The sequence below is a fragment of the Neolamprologus brichardi genome, chromosome 7 (assembly GCF_056152115.1).
Source record: "Neolamprologus brichardi isolate AB-2024 chromosome 7, ASM5615211v1, whole genome shotgun sequence".
Classification (NCBI taxonomy): domain Eukaryota; kingdom Metazoa; phylum Chordata; class Actinopteri; order Cichliformes; family Cichlidae; genus Neolamprologus; species Neolamprologus brichardi.
The window spans coordinates 51,102,817-51,119,439 of NC_142110.1; the positions used below are offsets into that span (position 1 = coordinate 51,102,817).

Here is a 16,623-nt window from a genome sequence, read left to right on the forward strand (position 1 = left end):
GTTGCATAGTTTATCTTCCAGCAACTTCCCATATTCCCGCACCTCGTGTGTTGTCTTTAGGCGCCCTCGGTAAAGTCCAAACTCACAATAAAGTCAAAACTAAATATTACAGTTATTATATTACAGTTATTATATTACACCACAGTGGGTTGACATAGTAGTTTGGATGGAAACAGTATCATATCTAACTATTTAGAAAGCAGTTCGGATCTTCTACTGCTTGATTACGTCATTTCTTAAGCGTATAAGTAAATTAAATACTCACGTGCTGCAATTGTTTGCAAAGCTATAGAAAATAAAATTGTTTCGTTACAATTATTGGAGAGGTGAGTTTCAGCGTGTCCACATAACAGACAGGATGCAGTTTAAACTGGCTGCAGCTTCGACTTCATTCCGATTCTCTTTACCCTCAAATCATTATTACGACACGTCAGAGAACCCTGAAGGCATCACGTGTGTTTGGAAGAGCGGCTTGAGGCGGCTGAACTAGTTAGTGATGGGATTTCCGGCTCTTTTTAGAGATCCGGCTCTTTCGGTTCGGCTCACTAAAAAGAGCCGGCTCTTTCGGCTCCGAACCGGCTCTTCAGGTTGTTTTGTTGCTTTAATTAATTTATTATTAACAATAATATTAAATTATGCACAAAAGGAATTACTAACGTAAAAAAAGTGGTTTTATTTATATATGTTTATATATAAATATATGCGGTGGCCCCTAGAGACAAAACACGTACAAACTCCAAAACACATTTCTAGCATGAACTGAACTTCCAAAGCAGAGCTACTAGATCACTTAAATTACACAATTGAAAGCATGTTTGTGTATTTATACACAGGCACTCATATATATTCAAATAATTTAAAAACAATGTTCATTTACCTGTTACTACCACACACCAAATCCGGTCGTTGGTACTTGCTGGCTTGTGTAGCCATAGGTAACAAAAGCTCAACACTGCACCTAGCATTCTGGAGCACTTCTGTTGACTTTTGTACGTGTTTTGAGTTTTTATGTGCTTCTGAGTTTGTACGTGTTTTTACATGTTTTGGAGTTTTTACGTGTTTTGGAGTTTGTACGTGTTTTTACGTGTTTTGGAGTTTGTACGTGCTTCAGGGTTTGTACGTGCTTCAGAGTTCGTACGTGATTTGAAGTTTGTATGTGCTTTGTCTCTAGGGGCCACCGTAAATATATTTTTATTTATTCACTCCACATAAAATGTAATAAATAAATCATATAATACAAAAATCAACTATTCACATTTCAACTTTTAACTATTTAAATTTTCAGCTTTTTCCTTTTACAAATTTAAAGTGAAACAACACAAAACCCTGCAAACCACAACACAATTAAATATAAATTAAAATATGAAAACAAAAATAACATGCATATTCTCTGTCATATGGGCCCGCATGAATAAACTTTCTGAATCCTTTATCATCTGCAACTGAAAATAGTTGTGGATGATTACTATACCTTTCTAATGTGACGTTGTTGTCCCTGGCTTTCTTTCTCTCCCTCTGGCTCTGTTCCTGTGCTACTGAGTGTAACTACCGCCCCTCCCCCCTCTGCCCAGCGTAAAGCACAAGGCTCGCGTGCTGAGTGAAGCAGAAAAAAAGTGCGAGAGAGAGAGGCTGAGAGAAAGAAAAAAAAAAAAAAAACCCACGTGACGGCTCGCGATAAGGACCCGGCTCGCGTCGTTCACGTCAAAGAGCCGGCTCTAAGAGCCATTTCGTTCGCGAACGACCCATCACTAGAACTAGTGGATTAAGCTCGGGCAGACAGCGAGCCGGTTATTAAATTGAGGTAAGAAGACGGGTGGTTACAAGCAGCGAATGTATTGTGTCGTTTTAATGCAATATATGATGTAGGAGTCGGCTTCATTTTAACGCAATCTCGGGTAATGGCTGCCGCGGACTCCCAGGAAGTCAGCATATGAGAAGTAGCTAACCCATGTAGCTAATGCTAACCACCTTACTTTCTACAAACACCCGAACCACCAGCTGTTCGGCCCGCGTCCTTCTTACATAAACAAGCTAATTGGATTGTCGCCATTTTCTTTTCAGTGCGGCGCATGTACTGAAATAACAGCAGTAGTGAATGTAAATGGTAGAGCTATCTGTCTCAACATCGGCAGAGGCTCTCAGATCAACTCTCGTTAGCTGTTGTCTTCGCTGTCAGCTGCTGTGCTGGGACAATAATAAAGCGTCCGACGCGAACAAAAGAGCAGCACAGTACCGATTCATGCCTCATATTATGTATGCTGTCATAAGTAAGAGGGCCGTGTGAGGAATGTCTCTCTCCCCGTCTGCCCATCTGTACACACCGGCTCTCTTACATACGGATCGGTGCATCACAAAAGGCCTCTTAGCTTAAGTTTAATAAACTGGCACACTTACTCTAAGCTATATATAGTGTGTGGCCTATTTTATGTACATAAGCCTTTCCTGGCTGTGTTTATCTGTCTGGATTATACAGCACTATACTGGACTATTAAGCAATGAACGCGTTTTTTATCCGATTTATCCAGATTTTTATCAGTGAGGTTAGAATAGAATAGAATAATCCTTTAATTGTCCCACAAGGGGAAATTTGGTTGTAAAGTATTTAATATCTCGGAGTCGTTTTATTGTGTGCTTATTATTCATTATTAAACTAGTTCATACTGCTTCCCACAGGTGAGCCGTCATCATGACTACTCTGGATGACAAGATCCTGGGAGAGAAGCTGCAGTATTACTACAGCAGCAGTGAGGATGAAGGCAGCGACAATGATGATGAGGATGGGGAGAACAAGACCATCAGGGATGCTGAAGTCACCGAACCTGAGATAGACTACAGCGCAGATGGAAGTGCTGTGAACACAGGTTGTACAAACAGATGTAGTGCATTCACAAAATGACATCTAAATAAATTATATGGTTATTTTTGACAAATAAAAATGTCAGAAACTTGAAAAATGTTGAGCTTCCCTCATTTTTAAGCCATCCTTGTGTTTGACTTTAATCGATCTTTCATCTGTGTCATAAGAATATAGAGTGTGTTATGGTAACAGTGGCTGTTCTGTGTCAGGGCCCAAGGGTGTGATTAATGACTGGAGGAAGTACAAGCAGCTTGAGGTGGAGCAGAAACAAGAGCAGAAGAAGGAGATGGAAAGACTGATCAAGAAGCTGGCGATGACATGCCGCTCTAACCTCGACCAGGAAAAAGACCAAGAGAAACAGAAGGCACTTCAGGAAAAAATCCAAGGCAAAGTAAGTAAATCAGACTAACAGAAGACACATGAAAGACCTCTGAAAACCCTCGTTTAGCTCAGACCTATTGTTGCTGATCAGTGGCATCCCTCCTGGGGTAAATGTAGGCAAAGAGCTGATTATCAAGGACAGCGTGAACATGGTAAAACAAAAAAAACTTCTATTTTCTAGACTATGCACCATTGATTGTATTTGTGTATGGAACAAACAACATACATCATATACTCAATAGGCTCAAGATGCTTTTGCTTTTTTTCTTTAATGAATAAAACTCCGTCTAGTTTATTCCAGTTTTTGTCCCAAGTCCACTTTCTCCTGACTGTAGATTCATATTCAAAGAATACAAAGAAGCGCGAATTGTGTTGCACACACTCCTCTGATTTTGTGTGTTCATTCCTGTCTGCTTCACAGATGACCATGCAGGAGTACAACATGCTTCAGGAAGAAGAGGATGATGAAGAATTCCTCCAGCATTACCGCATGCAGCGCATCGAAGAGATGCGGCGCCAGCTGTGCCGCGGCAAGCGTTTTGAGCAGGTCTACGAGCTAAACAGTGGGGAGGAGTTCTTAGAGGCTTTAGACAAAGAGGACAAAAGCACCCTGGTCATGATCCACATCTACGAGCCGGACGTCCCGGGCTGCGAGGCCATGAGCGGCAGCCTGATGTGTCTAGCTCAGGAATACCCGCTGGTCAAGTTCTGCAGCGTGCGCAGCTCAGCCATCAGCACCAGCGCACTGTTCAGAGACAGCGCTCTGCCTGCTCTGCTCGTTTACAAAGCCGGGGACCTGATCGGCAACTTTGTGCGGCTCACAGATCAGCTCGGGGAAGACTTCTTTGCCGTAGACCTGGAGGCCCTGCTGCAGGAGTACGGCTTGCTGCCCGAAAAGCCTCCCGTCGTCCCAAAGATGGTTCGCAACGGAGCCATCATACAGAGCACTGTGAGCGACGAGGACTCTGACCTTGATATAGACTAGAGCCATAGCTTCTAACATGTATGATATGCTTGGGAAAACTGTGTACACATATGTGGCCCCTCTGTAGCAACAGAGGGGCCTTGACTGGCACCTCACCACTCACGCAGCCGCACACAACCAGCATTAAAGCAGAACCAAAAGTGAGTGCAGACACCACAACTTAGTGCATTTCATCCTATCATTCCATAGTAAATATGAGTTATTTGATGAGTGTAAATATTATTATCAGAGGGTTTCAGAATACTGTAGATGTTTTATGTTTTGTTTGAGCTGACAGCTTTACCTATTTATTGTGTTAAATCACATTGCCGTGTATTCATGTGCTTCACTGTGTAGAATAGAAAACCTTTGGGCCAATCTAACTATTAGTTAATTTTCTAACTTTTATATGTGCTCCACCATATCAAATAGTCAGGACAATAAAGTGTAAAGTGTTTGGACTTGGTATTTTGTTGTCTTTTTATTTGCTGGAATCTGTGCAAAGTTTAAACTGCGTCATCAACATTATTCAGTTTAATTCAGTTGTACTGTTGTAGTGCCAAAATCTGCGTTTATATTGTAAGTTAAAGACCCTGCAATGTTAGAACGAGAAGCCCCAACAAGCAGTTATGAGCGATCACTTGGTGACAGTGGGAAGGAAAAACTCCCTTTCAACAGGAAGAAACCTCCAGGCTCAGGCTGAATCAGCCATCTGCTGCAAGCGGGTGAGGGGAGGGAGACGGGATGAAAGAAACACTGTGGAAAAGGGCCAGAGGTTAGTAAAAACTAATGATTAAAGAGGTGAGTGAAGAAGAAACACTCATTGCGTCATGGGAGGTCTTTAAGATAAGATGGGACCTGATTATTCAGGATGTTTTATGTGAGGAATTTAAATTCGATGTGCTTTCTTACATAAAAAGAAGGGGTGGCACTAAAAGTGTCCTGAACTAAATGAATTCTAAAAGTCCTCTATCAAGCTTGTGATGGAGCGTAACTTGCAAAGAGGTAAACAAACTATTTTATTTTTTTAAAACGGGTAATCAGGTGATTGCAATAATAATTACCAATGTGCTGGTGATATTTACATATTGCTTAAAAGAAAAGTGCCTGGAGGCATTTCAAAATGACTAACAAGTGGTTAAACTGAAAAATGACTTTGGCTGCTTTAACATTTGATTGTTTTTAAAACAGGAACTGGTGAACAACGTAAAGCGTTGGGGTAGAAGTGTTTAAGGTGAAAACACCTGAATGATAACTAGTGTTGTTGAAACTGGAGGGTCAAGAGTGCCAAAATACGGAGCCTCGCAGGGGACATGGGAGCAAAAAAAATTAAGACGGACTTTTGCGAGATCTCGCAAAACTAACTCGGGATCTCGCAAAACCTTTGCGAGATCTCGCAAAAGATCCCGCTCCTTTTTGATAACGGATGAAGGGTAAGTACCAAAATGAATTAAATAAGTAATTAAATAATAAGTTACACATTTCAGTAATTAACTATTTCAAATTGGAAATAATCTATTACATCTTTTCAAATAAATTCATTGATATTTCAGTAATTATTTCTATTTCATTACTTAATTCTTTCCAATTTAAAAACAAAACAAAACTATTGTTTCATTTTATAGCAGGTAAAGTGGCTTCAGCTGTACTCAGGCAAACACAAAAATTAGCAGTTAGCTTATTTTTCAGTAAAGTTGACAGCATTTTCATTTAGAGTTACAAAAACCAACTTTCTGAGTTCAGCTTAGTTATAAACATTTATTGTAATTCATTAATACAATAAATGGCTAAAAAGTAAGGCAACTCCCTGTGTTTAACCTGCTCTCAGTCTGCTTTCTCTACACCCACATTAACATTTCGCTCCAGTGAATCCTCCCCAGGGGTGATTTGTACACAGGATTGACGGGTCAACTCTTCAAATCTTGTCGGCTCAATAATTCCTCTGAACAGGAAGAGCGGTGGCATCGACACTCGCTGTTCAACCATATTAAATTGCACAATACAGCCTGCAGCGGCCATGAGGCGCTGACTCTACTTTTCTGACATCAGACTGCTGCAGCCTACAAGCATCTCATTATTAGCAGCAGCAGCAGGCGTATGAGGTGTGCTCCGTGTCCGTGGAGAGGAGCTGCTGAGCCATGCAGGTCATGCCCACAAAAGGTGTTTTCCAGCAGGAGGTGGGTTTCTGCACTGATACCTGCCAGGAAAGGACAAATTCTGTCACACTTTGTCAGCTGGGATGTGCATTAGGCAGCTGGTTTATCCCAAAGTGCAACTCATTAACCCTCTGCTGTCCACACAGCCATGAAATCAATGCAAACTAATGCAGTGAGCACAGCTCTGTGAAGTCACGGGAGTAGTTTCAGCCAGCTGCAGACATACACACCATGTTCTGACCATTCGTCCCACAGATGCTGGACATCTTCATCATGATGTTCATGGTGATGATCTGGGTCTGTATCAAAAACAGAGAACTGCTCTGTTAATATCTTTTATTCTGCAAACAGCACAGACTATATGAAAAAAATGCAAAACATCCTGCATCCTAATCGAGCCCTGAAGTGCGTGAGTATGCAGAGAGTGCACGAGTTAACACAAAGAGCCGGGAGAGGATTAAAACATACAGAACATGAAGAGTAAATGAAAGGGGAAAAGCTGTTTTGACCTTGGACGCCAACATTTCATCCCTATACACTGTCTCAAAATCAGCTTTTGTGCGATTGTTTCTCATTTCAGCTCAAAGATGTTGTGTGTACCATACAAGAATATGTGCAGTGAAATATGGAGTAGGAGACACTAAAGATATAAAAAAGACTTTTGTAACAAAGAAAAAGATCAGAATTAAACACAATCGTGAAGATTTTATTTCCCATTTGAATTATTTTCTTGCACTGTGGATTTTTAATTTAAAGAACATTATAAATTATTTATTTCATCTTAACCATCATCGTTTTGAGTTCTTTTTATTAAAAACCAAAACCAAGCTCAGCCTGCCCACCTGTATTTACAGATAACATAAAGAGGACTCTGTACCATTTGAGTGAAGCCACAGCATCCGTTTGAGCTCTCTGAGGGCCTTGGTGAGGTTCTCCAGCTGGTCATGGAGGTGGATGTTCTCCTCTATCAGAGCATGGATCGTATCCTGCAGTTCAAAACCCTGACTTTCCAGCACCAGCAGCGTCAGGGTTACCAGCAAAAGCCTTAGTGTCCTCATAGCGACTGCAGCACAAAGCTTCTGTCACATCTTCACAGTAACCCAGCGATCCTTGTCACAGGTGAAGACAGGAATAAATGGTCGGTGCAGATATTGTCAGCTTAAACACGGCAGGGGTGGGGGTGACAATGGTTCTTTCTTTCCAAAGCCATGGGTGGAAAGCTGCCAGTGGGCTGCTTTTAAATCAATCCAATGTTTCCGTATCACTAAGTGCAGTAGCAGAAGCAGATTGCTTCAGTGTGATCGTCCTCAAATACAAATACGATCTATGATAACAACGGATCATCAGAGCAGGGAGTTCAGGAGGAGGTACTCCCTATTCATTAACATACAAAACACTGCTGTAGCTTTTAAGTAAACTCTCAGTAGCAACAGCATCTAAAGCTCAAGCCTGAAACTAATGGCTGTCACAAGGAAACTGCACACCTGTCAAAAGTAACATGTAACTTTTCTTTCTGCTTCCATACACACAGCTCATCAGGACTGTTTTCAGACTCGTGGAAGTGAATTATCACTTGAGAAAAAACAAATTATTGTGAGGAAGAAAAATATCCATTTATGTCCATCAATTCCTCAGACACAAACACTGCTTTAAAAATGTAACCACATCGGATACCTGCGCAGATCACTGATCTAAAGAAGCTCATGCTCAAAATTGAAGACTCAGGACACTGTAGTGTTTTTTCCAAACAAAAAGCCTTTTATTTATTTATCATGTGAATGAGTTTATGCGGTCTTGGCAGCCCTGGTGCGCTTCTTTTTGACCACAACAGGCTTCTGGCTCTTCAGGATAGCGCTGGCACGACGCAGGGCAGCCTGGGGAAACAAATGAGACTTAAATGTTGTTCTTAAACTTTGACACAAACAAAAATGCCAGCTATTTGAAGTTTCAGCCTCCCCAAAACCACAGATTAAGCTCACCATACGCAGGTCCTTCCTGTATTTGTTCTTGCGAATGATGTGCCTCAAGCTGTTGAGGGTGGCACGGGAATTCTTGTTGATGGTGACCTTGACGTAGGAGTTGGCAGGTTTGTTCTGGCCTGCGCATCAAGAGAACAAAATGAGCATCAAATGTATCCAATGATCCAAAAATATGGATTTTCCAAGAAGAAAACTACATATTTCTGTATACTGTGATATATACAATATGCAGAATCTAATACTTCTGCAGTTGTCATCCTTGTCATATCTCACTGTACAACACAAAATAGTGTATCTAGTTATAAATTTTAACAACTCCCCCCCCCCCCATTAATGGAAATTTATTAGGCATCCATAGCTGACATAAACGTTGCTGCTATCTGATGCATAAGGAGCATTTCAAATATTTGTGTTCAAATATTCCTTAAAGTTACTGAAGAGAGGATCATTTGTCCAGTCTGAGTCTGGACAATACTATTACTCAAACGTTAATGAACCAGCAGTACTCATTTACCTGCACGCTTCTTCAGCACTACGACGACACCCTTGCCGTCGGCTGCAGGCTGCACACCTACAGTCTTCTTGTGCACCAACCCATTGAAGCGGAAAGAGTTCCTGGCCTTCAGGTTGTTGGGCTCCTGTCACAAAACAAAGACATTCAGATCACTGGCATGCATTTATTTAATTATCTTGCCTGATCCTGCTGTTAGGCTAGGGAGGTAATGCGGTATATTTTAATAAACGTTATCAGGACATTTAAAAATCTCAACAATTTGATCTTCAGCAATATAAATATTTACGGATGCCAGCCAACTAGCATTTCCAGTGCCACCTTCAACTAATCTCACATCTTTAGCCAGAATTATGTCACAAACACAGATACAGTCCAAGCCTATGTGGCATATCCTGTCAGCTCAGCTAATATGCAATTCTCAAACACTAACAGCAGATTGTCTTGCAATGTTTTGTTAGTATGTTAAGGTAATGTACAAAGCCTGGGATCCGTGTTTCAAGTCTAAGTTATTTGTGTCCCTACCATACCACACTGTACATCACTGCTCAAACTCAGTTTCAGTACTAAAGCAAACTTTCTAGGTGCGTAATCGCACGTTTGGTCAGGTTCTTCAGAGCAGGTTTTGTACTCACAGTGCTGTAGGTCTGTCCGTTCCTCTTGATGAGGAAGCTGGAGCAGTTCCTGATGACCATCCACTGCAAATGGGACGACATGGTGAACCTATGTAAAAGAGGGAAAAAAAATTCTTGAAAATCTGGAAGACGAAAAACCCTGACAGGCATGTTTGCCTGCATTTTCTGACATTAGCTAAACGTGTTAGCTTAGCGTCACAACTTGAACGGACTAACACGGGAAACGGTGAGACGGCAAACATCTACTATAGCGAACCGTAGACTTTACTATTCTGTTAGGACTGTACAGAAAACACAGAGAGCTGCGGTTGCTAGCATTAGCGCCACTGTTCAGGCCGGAGAACCGAAGGAGCACGACGAGGCCTAACCAGAGCGATGTGCTTACAAGATTAATCTTTCCATTTCTACATACAACAGGGACATTTATTGTCGCACAAGGTGTATAACAACAAACAGAAGAATAATAGCTACATTTATTAACAGAAAAACAACTAGGGAAAGAAAACAAATGTACTTTAATGACCAGCTTTTAGCCACCGAAGCGACCACGTTACCTTTTAGCGGAGGAAAGGACCGGGGAGAGCGGAAACCGCTTTACGGAACCTCTCGCTGAGATTCTTACGCGCACCCATCTACCTTTTTAAATTGCAATTTGGGACAAAAGCCATATTTTACTGAATTATATGACATACAGCTAATAATTAATAAATATATGTACATTTTATTAACGCATTTGATGCTGTATTGAATACTGAATGTAATTTTGTTTAGTACTAGTTATTTATAGAAAGAGCGGAGGAATACGTTCAGCGTAGTAAGTATGTTCACGTCATTAATGTGCGCCTGGTGTTTACAGGCAGCCGTCTGAAATTTTACACATAATAATCAGCTGTTTTAACGCCAAACCGATGAGTGTTATGTTAGCTCCAAACTCGAGCAAACGAGGAGCAAAGGCAGGGCGAATAAGAAAGCGATTGTAGACAAAATTGCAACTTCTGGACGCCGATTTTGATTTATTTCTTGGATGTTTTCGTTATGCTGCTGTGATTGAAAGATGTGAACAAGAAATGTATCTGAGGTCAAAACTGATAAGTTAAAAGTCACGGCCTGCTCTAGCATGGCAGGTAAAGTCAGGGTCTTGTGATGAAGAGTCAAACATGGAAGAAGAAGAAGATCTGGAGACACTTGGGGAGCAGCTGTACTCTCTGATTTCCTCCAAACACAAAGAGGATGCTGGAAAACTCACAGGTTAGGGGACCTGCGTACCTCAGTTTTTGTTTAATGACATTATATATATGTTTTTGTCGTTTTGTTTTAACACTTGCAAGTGAAGCTGTAACTTGGCCCTGAAGTCTAGCTTGCTCTGTGTTACAGGCATGTTACTGGAGCTGCCAGGTCCTGTGTTGACTCAGATGTTGCAGGATGATGCCATGCTGACCGCAGCTGTGGAGAAAGCCCTGAGAGCCCTGCAGGTGGCACAGGAACCCAGGTACAGAAATGGCCAGTAGTTTTAGAGTGTTATTTTTAAAAAGGCAACGCAAATAAAGTAATTTGTAAGTTACACTATATGGACAAAAGTACTGAGTACTGCCATTCAGTCACCTTTAGAAACTTTTGTGAAAGAATGGGTCATTCTAAAGAGATCACTGAAGTTGATTGTGGTGCTGTAATAGTATGTCGCTATTGCAAAAGGTCAGTTTGTAATATTTTTTCTTCTCTAGATCGACTGTAAATAGTGTTATTGCAAAGCAGAAGTAATTACAAGCCACAACATTGAGCGGAAATGCAAACAGGGCATAAAAAGTGCCAATGCTCTGCAGAACCCCAAACCTACTTTCACATTAACATCAGCATAAAACCTGTGCAACAGGAGCTTTCTGGTATGAGTTTCCATGGCTGAGCTGCTCCTGTAGGTGTAATGTTACTTCTGGTTGGCCCAGGTTTTTGTCCATTTTGTGTATGTGTCAGATTTTTAAACATGACATTGTTATGTGTCAAAGGTCCAAATGGGAGTAAAATGATCCCAGGTGAAGAATAAGAGGAGACGACAAGGCTGGACTTTTCAAGGGGGACAAAGGTCAAAATAACACAAAAAAGCCTAAATAGAAAATTACCAGCATCCAAAGAAAAGAGACACCACAAGCAAAAATGGCAGTTCACCTCTACAGGCCTTGGCTTAGGTTAATGGTAAACCCTAAACCAGGGGTGGGCAACTCCAGGCCTCGAGGGCCGGTGTCCCTGCAGGTTTTAGGTTTTTTGAACCTAACACAGCTGATTTAAATGGTTAAATTAGCTCCTCAACATGTCCTGAAGTTCTCCAGAGGCCTGGTAATGAACTAATCATGTGATTCAGGTGTGTTGACCCAAGGTGAGATCTAAAACCTGCAGGACACTGGCCCCCGAGGCCTGGAATTGCCCATCCCTGCCCTAAACACATGGTGAATTAAATCTGTATCATAAGACCTGACAAAGACAGTTTCAAAACAAGATGTGCTGGCACTCCTAAGAGGCATTGTGGCCATTTTTTTTTTTTTACACAGGCCACAGGAGAGCTTTACCTTTGGAGTAAATAACAGTAACACACATGGGATTTATCTGAATGTCAAAACATTTCAGCGAGTGTATTCTCATGTCTTTCTTTACAGTCAGGTATGTAAGGATGAGGATGATGTCTCAGTGTCTTCTGACTCTCTGGGGGAGCAGCTATTTGAGCTGGTGGATGTTTACAACACAGGCCACTCACAGAAAATCACAGGCAAGTAAAATGTCTCAATAAACAGCCCATAATATGTGTGTGAGATTTCACCTTGAAACAAAGCTCCAAATGAGTACATTTTAATGCAGGCTTGGTCAAACAGTTGTATGCTAACCTTTTTGGTGACTTCTAATATAAATTAAACTACATGTTCAGCTTATTTCAAATAAACCTTTTAAAATTGTTGCCTCTTTAGTTTTGCATTCTCTCTCACACACCCTGTTTCATGTTTTATATTTTTAAGTAAATTTAAAATGATTCTTTTACTAAAGAAGGGAATGAGTGTATACTTTTATTCTTGCTAATTTTCATAAGAAGATAGTAATTCATTTTTCCCCTCATTTTAAACATATGATCAAATTATGTTGTTAATTCCTGAAAAACATTCTCAGCTGTATATTTTTGTGCCAATAAATAAACCCATGTTAATCTGAAAGAGGTAGAAATGGATGGATATTTCATGGATATTTACATTTACTGCATCAACATTTAATTCTGATAGTCAGCCTCAGCAGTTGGGGATCAGACCGGAGGGGGGTTCCGTTTCTGGTTGGTGCCCGACACGCATAGCACCCAGTGTTATACGATACCTCCAGTGGGATGGTGACCCTATAGGAGGGTGGGCCTGTGTCATCTCTTCAGTGCCCGGCCGTGCCCCATGCGGTGCGGCCTGGTGACCACGCAGTCACTCTCAAGATCTGTTCACAGTCCTGGCTGCAGGGCTGGAAGCAGCAACCGCATCCTGGGCAGGATAAACTTGTCCCTTGATTCCTCAATCTTGTTTAGGGGTCATGTGAATCTCTCTATGTCTGGCCCCTCACCCAAGATCAGTGTGCTTTGGGTGGTCCTACCAGGGGCAAAAGCCCCTGGGATATACAAGCAACTCCACTACATTAAGGCGGCAGTCCCCCTGGGTGCCTCCTGGGTGAGGTGTTCCAGGTATTTCCTACCAGGAGGAGGCCTCATGAGTCAACTCATGACATACAGCAGAGAAGATGTCTCTTGGCTGGCCTTGGGGAAGGCCTCACTGTCCCCCAGGAGGAGCTAAAGGAGGTGGCTGTGGGAGACAAAGGTCTAGGCTTCTCTGCTTGGGCTGCTGCATGCAGGATAAGAGGTAGAAAATGCATGGATAAATGGATATTTAATGCACTTTTCCTCCATAGGAATGCTTCTCGAGCAGCACAAAGATGCCATCTTAAAGCTTCTTTCAGATCCCAGTCTGCTAGAGGAACAAGTGCACCTCGCCATGAAGACGCTGAAAGAGTATGTTGTTTTTTGTAGAATATTTTTACATATGGCTTGTTCAGAAATGTGATTTTTTTATTTTTATTTTTTAATTGTAGCCTGCCTTGCAGACCAGTAGCAGGGCAGCTTTAATGAGATAGGAGTGGAAATATAATCAATTGTTAATGAAAAATTGTAATAATCGCTTCACTTCAGGCAGAATATGGAGGAGACTGATGTGAGCGACACCTCAGAGCTGGATGACACAGAGAGTTTCGGAGAGAAGCTCTTCTCGCTGGTGGTGGAGATGGATCCACTCCATGCAAATGATATTACAGGTGACGTTAACCTGTAAATACTTTTGTGATTAATCAGTATTTTGTTTTTTCTCTCTGGAGAGTTCTTGTTGATGATGTTGAAATACTCATAACACTCATACATCCTTGTAGGTATGCTGCTAGAAATGGACCCAGCTACACTCCAGCAGCTGCTCAGTGACCACACAATGCTCCAGATTGCTGTTCAGAAAGCACAAGCAGCACTGGATACTTTAAACTGAGCTTTTCTTTTTTCTTTTTTGCTCCAGCAAAAGCAAAGAAATAAATCAATATCTTTGAAGTAATACGTCCTTCAAGGAGATCTGGAGGGTATACAAGTTGCCTATTTTACAGTATGCCTTTATTATTTTACGTGGACTTTTCTGAGGACCAATGACAAAGTTTTAGTGGACCAGCTGAAAATACACAAAGAACCTACAAAGCATTTCCACTCAGCACAGAACCAACTTATTGTTAGCCATTTCTGACATGGATGCTGTGATTGCTGTTCTCAGATAAATGGACTGAACACGTTCCAGTGTGACAAATAATAATCTATCAAAGTTGTTGTGCTTGATGATAATGTTTAGAATATGATGATAGTATTTATTTGTAAGTCTCTAAGCATAAATGCTAATCTAAATGTTGCTATTTATGTTTTTTTTCTAACCTTAGTCTAGGTCTCAATTGTGTAACTCGGTGATTTTCACTTCCTGTTTTTACCTGTTTTAGAGGAATGACTCCATGGATGGTGGTGTTGGTTGGTTACCTCCTTTTATAGACGGAACTATCTCAGACTAATTATTGATTTGCCATGACGTTTTGACGTTCATATTTCTCAGAAGATTAATGTTATTACATGTCTTCTTCAGTTGTGCATCACTGCCCCTGTTGCATCTCTTGTTTATGTTGATTTGTGGGCCAAAGTGCAATAACTAGCTCGATTTTGCTTTAAGAACACGTCCAAATTTCACCTGTGTGTTTGCAGACCTCACCTCCTCTTCATACTTCACACTATAGAAAACTCTAATGTGTACATGTAATATACAACTGCACTCATACTCTCTTTATTTACCCAGTGCATGTACACTGCTTATAAAAATAAAACCTGATCAAGGCTTTTGTTGTTGTTCTTGTTGTTTGTTCAGTTCGCTTGTGAAAACTGCACAGTTTTATCAGTAAATCAGTTCACAGAAGAAATCCTATGGTTGAATTCAATTCAGTTCACCAGCTATCACCAGTTAGCCTGTCTGTATCTGGAAATTGCACAGGATCTTATTTTGGTCATTCAGAACTACGCTAGGAGGTGTGTCCCATTTGAACCCCAGGAATTCCAGACTATACTCGACACAGATGTCCTTGTATACTATGCCAGGCACTTGGTTATGTCTTCTATGTATGCTCTGCCTGCCAGTATCTTGCACTCTGCTGTTATGTGCTGGATTGTCTCAGGGGCATCTTTGTACAGCCTGCACCTGGTATGGTAGACCCCATTCTCTATGGATCTTGTGCTTAGAGTTTGTACCTGTGCTGCCACAATTAGTGCCCCTGTGTTGTCTTTCAGTCCAGCTTTTTCCAGCTGCTGTTAGAACATCTGGATGTCAGCCACATCTTAGGACTTGTCTTACCCTCTGCAGGTACTTGATGGTTTCAGCTTTCCTAGCACCTGTACATGATTCCCATTTGCCTGTGGGATTCCAAGGTACTTGTAGCTGTCCTTGATGTCAGCAATGTTCCCTTCTGGTAGTACAGTTCTAACTAGTTTCCCTGTCTTTGTTAACGTGCGAATACACTTCTCCAGTCTGAATGACATTCAGATGTCATCGCTGTAGATCCTAGTGGTGTGGATCAGGTGTGGTGTGAATCCATGTCTCGTTCACTCCTGGCACACAGCTTGATGTCATCCATGTAGATGAGGTTGCTTGACAGCTGCTCCATTCCGCAGTCGGTATCTGTAGCCAGTCTTGTTACTGAGGGGGTTCAGGCCTATACAGAACAACAGTGAGGACAGGGCATCCTCTTGGTAAATCCCCACACTTGATGGTGACTTGTGCAGTTGGCTTGTTGTACAAGTTGGCCTGTAGTGTTGTTCCCCACATCCCATCAAATTCCTGATGGAGGCTTTTAGGGTCCTGTTGATGAGTTCTACACATTCCAGGATCCATGTGTGAGGCATTGAGTCACAGGCTTTCTTGTAGTCAATCCAGATGGCGCAGAGGCTGGTGAGCCTGGTCTTGCAGTCTTGGGCGACTGCTCTATCTACAAGTAGCTGATGTTTCACCCCTCTGGTGTTTCTGCCAATTCCTGTCTGTGTCCCACTCAGGTATTTAGCCATGTGCCTGTTCGTCTTTGCCGCTATGATGCCTGACACGAGCTTCCATGTTGTGCTTAGGCAAGTTAGTTGGCTGGTATTTGGATGGGACCGGTCCCTTCTGGGGAACTTGGAAATCAGAACTGTCCGGCCTTCAGTTAGCCATTCCGGGTGTGTCTCATCCACTAGCAGCTGGTTCATTTGTGCTGCCAGATGTTCATGGAGTCCAGTCAGCTTCTTTAGCTAGTAGGCACGAATCATGTCAGGGGCTGGCGCTGTCCAACTCTTCATATTGGAGACCCTTTTTTGAATGTCTGCCACTGTAATGCTTACTGGATCCTGTTCCGGGAGGTTGCTGTGGTCTGCTCTTAGATCCCTAGCCACTAAGCAGTTGTTCTCCCCTTTGCTCTTCTAGTATTGGTCTGTCTCCAGCCTTGGTGGGGCTGTTCTTCTGCCACTGAGAGTACACCTTGGATGGTTCAGTGGAGTACAGCTGGTTCATTCTCCTGCCTTCCATCTCTTTGGTATACCTC

The 16,623-nt window shown here is 41.9% G+C and overlaps 4 protein-coding genes across 4 annotated transcripts; 2 read left to right on the forward strand and 2 right to left on the reverse strand.

The window, feature by feature from the left end:
• The first annotated feature begins 417 nt into the window (after positions 1-417).
• Positions 418-4,663, forward strand: pdcl (phosducin-like). The gene is made up of 5 exons (XM_087843797.1): positions 418-483; positions 1,752-1,801; positions 2,674-2,861; positions 3,067-3,248; positions 3,660-4,663. The coding sequence occupies exons 3-5, from the start codon at positions 2,687-2,689 to the stop codon at positions 4,221-4,223; spliced, it is 921 nt and encodes a 306-aa protein (XP_087699923.1). The 5' UTR covers positions 418-483; positions 1,752-1,801; positions 2,674-2,686; the 3' UTR covers positions 4,224-4,663.
• Positions 4,664-6,262: 1,599 nt separating this feature from the next.
• On the reverse strand, positions 6,263-7,416 carry LOC148102215 (uncharacterized). The gene is made up of 3 exons (XM_087844501.1): positions 7,236-7,416; positions 6,589-6,657; positions 6,263-6,399 (listed from the first exon to the last, which is right to left on the reverse strand). Exons 1-3 carry the CDS (start codon positions 7,414-7,416, stop codon positions 6,263-6,265), a joined length of 387 nt encoding a protein of 128 aa, XP_087700627.1.
• A 679-nt stretch (positions 7,417-8,095) lies between these two features.
• On the reverse strand, positions 8,096-10,077 carry rpl28 (ribosomal protein L28). The gene is made up of 5 exons (XM_006796751.3): positions 10,038-10,077; positions 9,484-9,571; positions 8,852-8,975; positions 8,338-8,456; positions 8,096-8,232 (listed from the first exon to the last, which is right to left on the reverse strand). The coding sequence occupies exons 2-5, from the start codon at positions 9,562-9,564 to the stop codon at positions 8,143-8,145; spliced, it is 414 nt and encodes a 137-aa protein (XP_006796814.2). The 5' UTR covers positions 9,565-9,571; positions 10,038-10,077; the 3' UTR covers positions 8,096-8,142.
• A 242-nt stretch (positions 10,078-10,319) lies between these two features.
• LOC102787376 (uncharacterized) lies at positions 10,320-14,899 on the forward strand. The gene is made up of 6 exons (XM_006796753.3): positions 10,320-10,731; positions 10,858-10,972; positions 12,129-12,238; positions 13,402-13,501; positions 13,679-13,800; positions 13,912-14,899. The coding sequence occupies exons 1-6, from the start codon at positions 10,641-10,643 to the stop codon at positions 14,019-14,021; spliced, it is 648 nt and encodes a 215-aa protein (XP_006796816.1). The 5' UTR covers positions 10,320-10,640; the 3' UTR covers positions 14,022-14,899.
• The last annotated feature ends 1,724 nt before the right edge of the window (positions 14,900-16,623 follow it).